The sequence below is a fragment of the Pararge aegeria genome, chromosome 7, assembly GCF_905163445.1.
Source record: "Pararge aegeria chromosome 7, ilParAegt1.1, whole genome shotgun sequence".
NCBI lineage: Eukaryota > Metazoa > Arthropoda > Insecta > Lepidoptera > Nymphalidae > Pararge > Pararge aegeria.
This window is the reverse complement of record NC_053186.1, coordinates 5,883,114-5,891,648: the sequence shown is the minus strand read 5'-3', so window position 1 is coordinate 5,891,648 and position 8,535 is coordinate 5,883,114. Positions and strand designations below refer to the sequence as shown.

General features: G+C 32.7%; 2 protein-coding genes across 4 annotated transcripts; both read right to left on the bottom strand.

Annotated features, from left to right (window-relative positions):
* Positions 1 to 395: 395 nt before the first annotated feature.
* Positions 396 to 4,397, bottom strand: LOC120625346 (G patch domain-containing protein 4). The gene is made up of 5 exons (XM_039892383.1): positions 4,119 to 4,397; positions 3,274 to 3,425; positions 2,647 to 2,809; positions 2,213 to 2,339; positions 396 to 1,149 (listed from the first exon to the last, which is right to left on the bottom strand). The coding sequence occupies exons 1-5, from the start codon at positions 4,162 to 4,164 to the stop codon at positions 522 to 524; spliced, it is 1,116 nt and encodes a 371-aa protein (XP_039748317.1). The 5' UTR covers positions 4,165 to 4,397; the 3' UTR covers positions 396 to 521.
* A 913-nt stretch (positions 4,398 to 5,310) lies between these two features.
* On the bottom strand, positions 5,311 to 7,570 carry LOC120625424 (putative gamma-glutamylcyclotransferase CG2811). Of its 3 annotated transcripts, none has more exons than XM_039892486.1 (5): positions 7,424 to 7,570; positions 7,159 to 7,354; positions 6,805 to 6,910; positions 6,065 to 6,278; positions 5,311 to 5,575 (listed from the first exon to the last, which is right to left on the bottom strand). In XM_039892486.1, the coding sequence occupies exons 1-4, from the start codon at positions 7,481 to 7,483 to the stop codon at positions 6,098 to 6,100; spliced, it is 543 nt and encodes a 180-aa protein (XP_039748420.1). In that variant the 5' UTR covers positions 7,484 to 7,570; the 3' UTR covers positions 5,311 to 5,575; positions 6,065 to 6,097. The 3 variants fall into 3 exon arrangements, with proteins under 3 accessions (XP_039748420.1, XP_039748421.1, XP_039748422.1); XM_039892487.1 differs by having other exon boundaries at positions 6,147 to 6,278; XM_039892488.1 differs by lacking the exon at positions 6,065 to 6,278.
* Between the last annotated feature and the right edge of the window lie 965 nt (positions 7,571 to 8,535).

Genomic DNA, 8,535 nt, shown 5'->3' with positions numbered 1-8,535 from the left:
TAGTGAAAACCGTATAAAAGTCCGTTCAGTGGTTTTTCACACCCAGACCGATACAGTCGCGGCGGGGGACTTTGTATAAAAGATTATATAAGCTAGTTGAGAGTTCTGGGTGAGGATCATGTGGGGGAACGTGAGGCAACAGATAAGTGATATATGGCTGCTGAATCGAGCCGTGGTGGTATGCTGCCGATCTACGAATATGTCAGCAATTATAGCGAGGGTTGTCAATTTCTAAATATTGTATTTAACACTTTCTCATTTATAAACAATACTAGGTATAAAATATTTAAAAAATATGTGGACGAACACAGATCACAGGCAAATGCTAATTTTCAATAAATAAGACTTATTAAAATTACAATAAATATTTACTAAAAATTATTTACATTATATTTATACATGTAATATAAATTCAGATGATTTTAATGAAAAAAACGATGTGGCATTTTTGTTTATTTTGTCAGCCTCTTGGAATTTCGCATGTGTTCGCATTCAACAACTTTGTTTTTGATTTCAATTATTCAGTTTGTGTCTTCTATCTTGTCATGATGATTTTTTTTCTTTTTTTTCCTTTTCAAACCTTCATGATCTGGAATATCAACATTAACTTTGCATTTCAATTTTGCAGATATTCTACCAATTATTAATGCATTATTTTCATTCTTAGTAACACTGTCATTTGATAAATTATCAATTACTTGTACATTTACACAATCATCTGTTCTATCGCATTGATACTTCTTCTTCTTTCTTGTTTTCATTATTTCTGTCTCCTCTGGAATCTCAGCCTGAGTGTTTTCTTCATCAGTTTTGTGTTTTGATTTTGTAGGTTTTCTACCACTTACTAAATCATTTTCATACACTGCCTCACTGTCTTTTGGTACCTGTTCAGCTTCTTGTATTTCATTGCTTCTTGTAACTGTACTGGTGCATCGTATTTTTTTCTTTTTATTTTTCTTTTTAATAGGATTCATCTCAGTTTGGCTGTTTAAATTTGCATCTTCAACAATTTGAGAGTCTTCTTTACAAATATATTTTATTTTCTCATGCTGTGTGTACCCTTTGTATTTTAGCTGTTGTATAAGAATTTGCTCTTGCTGTTCTATCCTTAAAAGCTTGCCTAATGCCTTTAGACCATGACGTGCACCTCTGTAAAATAATAATTTAAGAACCATTATAAAATAGGTTTCAATCAAGGAGTTGTTCATTGGCCGATGTCAACAGATACCAGCCAGATTGAATGAATGGCGCGAACGTTCTATTGAAGCCGGATCTCTAAGCAACAAGGGTCACCCAGGTGCGTGAGGAGCGTTAACTTCCATGGGTAAGGTTTACATCTATGTACCCGTGATTGGCTTTGTAATAATACGTTTTGATCCATAATTTTTCCAGTTGACGCGTGTGAAACCGCAAGAAACAGCGATATAAATATAAAGATAGTAATAAAATTTATAAATAGCGGTGATTGCCTGGTTTTAGGGCTTTAGCCTCTCGCCTACCAATCTACACAATTAATCCTGCATGCCTAAGAGTTCTCTATAATTTTCTCAAAGTCTATCATACAGTCCTTTTACCAAATAACATAGAGCCCAAGTCCTTCTCATTCTAATATTGTGCTAGAAATCAAGAACCATGCGCTGTACTGAGCAGATAATGGGTTGATAATGATGATAAAATATATTTCATATAAGAACCCAAATAATAATTTTTTCACGTCTGTGCTATATTCAACTTATAATCTGTATAAGTAATTTCCTTCCTATATCTAAGTTATCTGATGGACTACTACCTCTCTTTGAGGGATGACATTTGAAGTGGTGTGTAAATTATGTATTAAAATTTAGTTATGCATATATTTAATATTTATATATATTAAGTATATTTTATTTAAATTACGTAATGTATTTGTATTTATACATTTTGTTATATGTGTATATATTACAATACTCTTGGCACTATGCTGTTCTCTTGCTTTAAGTCCTGTCTACAAAGGTTGCCTGTAAGATATCAAGAAGAGGCCTTATTGCTTGCTTATCTGCATTGTGTTTTACTATAAACTACTGACTGTTTCTTCTCCTTTATGTTATACTATTAATATATATAAAATTTAACTTTGAACTATTTCACTTTCACCTATCATTCTTCTTTTCTATCTCAAAAACAATGCAGTGCTCTGATTTTGCAAAAATAAAAAAAAAATTGGAATTCATACTTATGAGCTGTTCTCCCCTGGCAGGCTACGTATAATTCTTCATCTGTCAATTTTACTTTGTCCTTGGTGTCATCTTCATCATCAGATTCCGAATCAGAGTCTCTGACTCTAGTTGTTATATCACCACCTTAAATTAAAAGATGTAATACAATTGTTTAAAAAAAATCAGAACTTATTAAGGAATTCTATACCCAACAGGATAATAAGGTGAAAAGGTGATTAAAGTGTACTTGTTAAAAATAAAGAAATTTTAGTTCAATATTATCAAATAACTTTACTACAAGAGCAAATTTAAAATTTTCAGATCTATGGAACACAAGTCTCTTATTTTTTAAATTTCAATTTTAGAGTAAAATGAGTGGTAGAATACAGACATCAACATGCGAAGCAACATGAGATTATTGTCTACAAAATCTAGACAAAAATTTCTTCACCTTGCCCAATAACAGCAGTCTTAACAAACAATTCTGAATACTGCTCATTGTCTTTGGGAATTTCCTTTTTCTTTTTTTTCAACTTCCATGTGCTGTTTGTTATTTCAAATTCATCTTTGCTCTTCCTTTGTATTTTTTTTGTTTTCCCATCTTTATTCTCCACCTAAAAATATACAGAAGATTTGTAGTAAGCCATCTGGTCCTAAGATATTTTATTATAACAAAGCTATGTTTTGTCAATCCTAATATTGAAGCCCCCAACCATGGCATTAGTGTTTCATCCTAAAGAGCAAATAATTATGTGTTTTTTTTTGTCAAAATTACTGATTCTTATTAACATCATATGATTCTTCAGGCTATTAATGGCCATTCTTCAGGCTGTTAATGCCCCCTAATCACTTCTAGAGTTTTAGAGCATAGATCTAACATTGCTTCAATGCAGTTTGTAAGGTTTTAATAGTTTCACATGTTAGTGATAATAACAGAAACAAAATGATAAACTTTTCTCCAGGCAATTTCCTAATTCCAGACTGAGACCTTTCACAGAAAAACCCAATACAATACTGCACCTTGCCTCCACAGTAATTCCTAACGGTAAGTAATTGATAGTATGTGAAAAAATCTAACCTCTAAATTGCTTGCAGCTTTATCATACAAGGTACTCCACCAATGTTCAGTAAAGTCTGCAGCAGGATCGTATCCAACACCTGTAAGACTGTGCTTTATTTTTGCCTTCAGTGGTTCTGATATGCCAGTTTCATATTTGCCCAGACCTTTGCCTGCATAAAAAAATATGGGTTAAATATTAATGTTAAACTGTGTTTTTTTTAAATGCCCCAATAAATGGATGGTTTAATACAAAAGAAATTTGTTAATCTAAGTTTGGTTTAAGTTAACAAGTATAGATAGGGCCCAAATTTTACTGCTGCACTAACCAGTTCTGTCCTTCACCAATGGTCACCTGGGAGAGATCGCTTTAGGTATAATATTACCTTTTGCACATCTTAATTGGTAGTTCAGCTTGCTTTTATTATTTTATGTGTGTATAATATCTTTAATATGTGCAATTAACCTCAAATATAATTAAGGCCTCATTCAAAAGGCAAAAATGTGCATACCATTTCAAGTAGATCTACTTGATATGGTGCATCTCTTTCGGCCTGAGGAACCAATAAAGCATTGCGAGATCCTGGGTACAATACCCTAGTTGGGCCAAAAATTGTTTTTCCAGTACTAGAACAAAGTATGGACATTGGCTTGGTCCACCCAAGAGCCACCGAGAGCAAGTAAAGCTTTCGGTACCGGTTATTATCACAAACGACATGTTTGTGATAATAGTTGTGGAGTGTTATGGCCCACAAAACTACATTGGAACAGCATGATGAGTCTATGCTATAGAACCCTCACTCCTTAGAGTTCCAACAGAAGGATGATGACTTTGTGTACTCATGAAGAAATAAGGATAAGCTCACCATCACTCCAACCGTATTTTTCCAGTTGTTTTCTTGCGAATTCCATTTTATTTTTTAGATAACTATATTAAGTAAGTTTGCGGAGTATGCTTAAATCTTGTGATAAGCGCTGAAGCAGTACACAAGATTTGCTGTATTTTCATATTACAAAAACAATTAATTTAAACAAATATAACATCGCAATTTCCAAAGAAACATTAGGTACCTATGTACAAAAATACCAAATATTTCTAACCTACAAGAATTGAAGAAATAAGTAATAACCACCAAAGAACAGTGTTGCCAGTGGTAAAAAGTAACAGTACCTAACAACGTTATTTTATGTGAAAAACACACAAATCAGGTACTATACTAATGATACTAATTTACAACATACGAGACGTCATCTGTCTCTTCTTAATCAGGGGATTAAGGAGAGACAGATGAGAAGAGAGAGATCGAAAGAAACATCTTTTTTTAATTTAAATCTTTAACATGGTCAACCAAAGTCGGCTCACAGAGATTATGTGTACGTAAAAAAACACAGACTCTCGCTTGTCTGAGCATAGATATAATATAGGATAGAGATTAAGAAATTCACCAGAGTGAATAAGAGAGTCAAAATATTTAATAAAATAATAAAATAAAAGAGAGTCAAAATATTTATCGTCCTAAAAGTAACATGAAAGTATCTTTCTGAGTCGTACCATGGAGGTAGCTAAAGTAACGTAAAATGTTAAACAAGTAACATTCTGGTTCTACACTACCAAAGACCCTTAATCCTAGATTGAGCCCTAGATATTTAATACGTACCACTGAAAGATACAGGACCTATAAGGTTTTTTTTGGACCTGAAATACAAGTTGTATCTCAGGCCGGTTGTATCATACAACTGGCTTATGTCGGAAATTGATTTAAAATTTTTAATAAGCAATTTTGGCCAATGGGTGTTCACGCTTATACAAATTTCCATTCCCTTTTTAAAATATTATACTACGATCAAAAACGTCATTAGATTATATTATTTTTTCTTGGACTGCCTGCCTAAATATTGCCAATACCTTTTAACAATTAAATTCTTCAACACGCCCCTCATTGGGGTAATATTATTGAATGAATATTACGAAAAAAAACCGGCCAAGTAAGTAAGAGTCATGCTCAAGAAATAAGAAAAAGTAGGGTTTAAAATAAAACTATATTATTATTTTAATGAAACTGTTAATTTTATTGAAAACATCGGCATCTTGAGTCAATTAAGTATGAAATTTTTGCCACATGTACAGGTTTTTTTTTAGTTCGAGAGGGAGGTATATGAATGAGGTATCCGTGAGGTGTGTGCCAATATAACATTACGTTACGAGCCCCAGTTAACGCGTGTCAAAACCGCGGGAACAGTTTTAAAAAAATAAGGAAAAGAAACCCGCAAAGTTTATTTCCGGACCATATCATCCAGATCGTCGATCGTAGACTCATTGTTGCTAAATAAAAAGGAGAACAATATTAATTAAATATTCAAATAATCACACTATCTCTCTATACACGGGTTATACTGCGACTGTTTAATTTTGATGAAACAACATTTTTTAATATTCCACCTCCCATCTCCCTGGCGCAGTGATGTGCGCTGAGGACCCAGGTTCCATACACAGCAGGGGCAATTTGAAACTTATAAATTTCCAAATTGCCCCTGCCATCTGACTTTCTTTAGTATGGTTTGATGGGAGGCTTCGGCGGTCAAAGACGTGCTATTTTTGTTTAAGCGGTCTTGTATAATACCAATTAATAACTACCTAACAGGTTTAATCACTAACACCTTAGACTGCATCATCACATACCACTATTTTGAAAACAATTTTCCAAAGTGAATTGACATATTTAAAAATAGGGCTATCCATTTCCAGCAGATACTGAGTGAAAATGAGCACTACATATAGATGTACCAAGATATTTGGTACAACAGGCCTTACCAATTTTGACAAAACAGAAATGATGCCTAACTCTTAATGTTTAACTTCATGGTAATAATTATCATTGGGATCTCTTTTAGACCTTTCCAAATAGCGTAGGCCGTGGGAACCCATTGATGAATAGTTTTCAAACTGCTCTTTCGATAACAAGTCAGGCCTGAAGTTCTTCAGGAAGTACACCCAACATTTGACTGTTTCTCGGTCAGATGATTCTCTGGAATTACATTTATAAGTTGTTTATGCAAGTTGTCCACAAATGGCAAACAGTGAGAGATTTGCAATTGGTGGCAATCCGTCCTTTCCACCTTATTCAGTTGTGGTGGGTATTCAGAGCTGGAGCACATACCCTCATATGCTTTGAGTTTTTTTTTGCAGCAAATAAGCAGACTTTACTCAAACTTTAAAGCAAAACTCCCAGGAGCTTTGGTAAGCATGTGTTTTTATAAGCAGGAAACCTCTGATTCAATCCCAGGCAGAGGCAATTTGGGAATTTATAACATCAGAATTTTTTCAGAAATGTGCCAATTATATTATGGGTTTTGATATAACTGTAATACCCCTAAAACTTTTGCCTGTTACCAATTTACTTACTCTACATCATCACTTAATTTTAGATAGAACAAAAACTTTAAGAACTTTAAGATGGTAAAGAAGTTTAAAAAAGTAGCAAGTAGTGTTAAGTGTATATTATGGATTACTTGGTTGTTGTTTTAAAGCAAAGATAAAAGCTTAATACTTACGATTTATTAACTATTATGTCATCAATTTCTCTAACATAATAATTGGGATGGTCTTCTAATATATCTAACTTGGAAAGCATAGTATCATCTACTTCGTATACCTCGCCTAAAAATTGGATTATAAATCTATATTAAAATTGACATAAAAAATTATCAACATAGGCAGAGTTTTTTGTTTTATTTACAGTATCTTGGAAACTGCCTGTATTTCAATTATGTTTTCATTAATTTTTTAGGGTGAAAGGCACTACCAAGACACTTTTTGCCAAGTTCTGTTTTCAAAAGTTGTTGTAAAGTGGATCTTTTTGAAATAAATAAATTTAGCATTTTAAGGTCTGTATTTTAAATCTTTACCTCTGACATAATGCCCATCCCCAGGGCTGTATAATAAGAAAGGAATGTTGTACTTTGTTCCAATAATCAATGGATACTTAGTCTTTGTAGTTCCCTCTGTTATAAATTTACCAATACCATGTTCTGGATTCGTTAGCCAATGGTGGTTCGGTTCATTACGTTTTAGTGTGCCGTACACGAACACTTTGTGGTTCATCTGCGAATACAGAGTTCTTTACATCCTCGTTAAAATTATAAAGAATCTAGAAATCTTCTAGGAACATACGGTTCGAATTTTTGTCTGGATTTTTGTTCTTATAAAAATTGTTCCCAGTAGATGGGTCATCTATTGAATAATAGTAAATGCGAATTTAATATTAACATTTTTAAATAAAATCATTTATACAACAACAATAAAGAAAAAACAATGTTCACAGATTACTAAATACTACTTAAAATTGACGTAAGATCCGATAAAGTCGATCAAAAGTAGTTGTCAGTTTTTATCCCCGCCGATTATGAATATATTGTGACTTTTTATGTTACGTGCCGAAATAACAACAATTGAGCTAAGTTATGTAAACACATATTTTATTTATTTATTATTAAAAGTATATGTAGTCGCAATATTTTAATTCTTACTTGGATGGGTTTGATTAGATGCCTTAATTACTATGTTTTTGAACAGCATATTGTCTGACGTACTGATGCTTGTATGTTGCAAAGTAATTTACAACTCTCCCTTTTCTTGTCTGGAAAAAAATAGCAGGCTTGAATACCAGGACATTGGATTTTTATTCATAATATCATGTACCTAGGGGGCGGAATTAAAAAAAAGTATTTTTCAGTTGTTATATTTAACTGCAGGGTTTTAGAATGTGCGTTGATAGTTTTTAAATTGTTCCCTTTTTTTAATATTAAATAATAAACCATCCTTTCATACAATTTTTTTGTCCAAAATAGTTTCGATGTTTCACATGTGCCAGTTGCAGGCGTTTCGGAACGGCACATATTTCTATATTTTAAACTATTTATTTTTATAATAGACTACTATAATATAATGGACTTAAAGTTAATTTGTCGGAATTTTTCATTTTATGCCATCTTCTTTATTTTTACATCCCTTGTTAAAAATCCTGTGCACGCGACTATTGTGATCTCTATTGAAGACATACTAAACTTGCATTTAAGACTCTCGCGAACTGAAAACGAAACGTACTATAATTGCATAAAAGATACTCATATACAAGATGCACTAAACTTTATGTATGACACTGGCAATCCAAATACAAGACATTGAATGAAAGACTTTCGTTCTTATAAAAACGTACCAAAACTCGCATAAAATACAAGTTGTTACCGTACACGAATTATTCAATACTTGCGTAAAAGATACTT

What these genes read in the sequence shown, in the direction of transcription:
- LOC120625346 (XM_039892383.1), bottom strand. Translation starts at nt 4,164, where the DNA reads ATGGAATTCGCAAGAAAACAACTGGAAAAATACGGTTGGAGTGATG. An exon ending in GACTGCTGTTATTGGGCAAG is followed by an intron (nt 2,340 to 2,646) that starts GTGAAGAAATTT and finishes TTTTAATTTAAG; the next exon opens with GTGGTGATATAACAACTAGA. An exon ending in CAGGGGAGAACAGCTCATAA is followed by an intron (nt 1,150 to 2,212) that starts GTATGAATTCCA and finishes ATTATTTTACAG; the next exon opens with AGGTGCACGTCATGGTCTAA.
- LOC120625424 (XM_039892486.1), bottom strand. Translation starts at nt 7,483, where the DNA reads ATGACCCATCTACTGGGAACAATTTTTATAAGAACAAAAATCCAGACA. An exon ending in TCCAGACAAAAATTCGAACC is followed by an intron (nt 7,355 to 7,423) that starts GTATGTTCCTAG and finishes CTGTATTCGCAG; the next exon opens with ATGAACCACAAAGTGTTCGT. An exon ending in GACATAATAGTTAATAAATC is followed by an intron (nt 6,279 to 6,804) that starts GTAAGTATTAAG and finishes ATGTAATTCCAG; the next exon opens with AGAATCATCTGACCGAGAAA.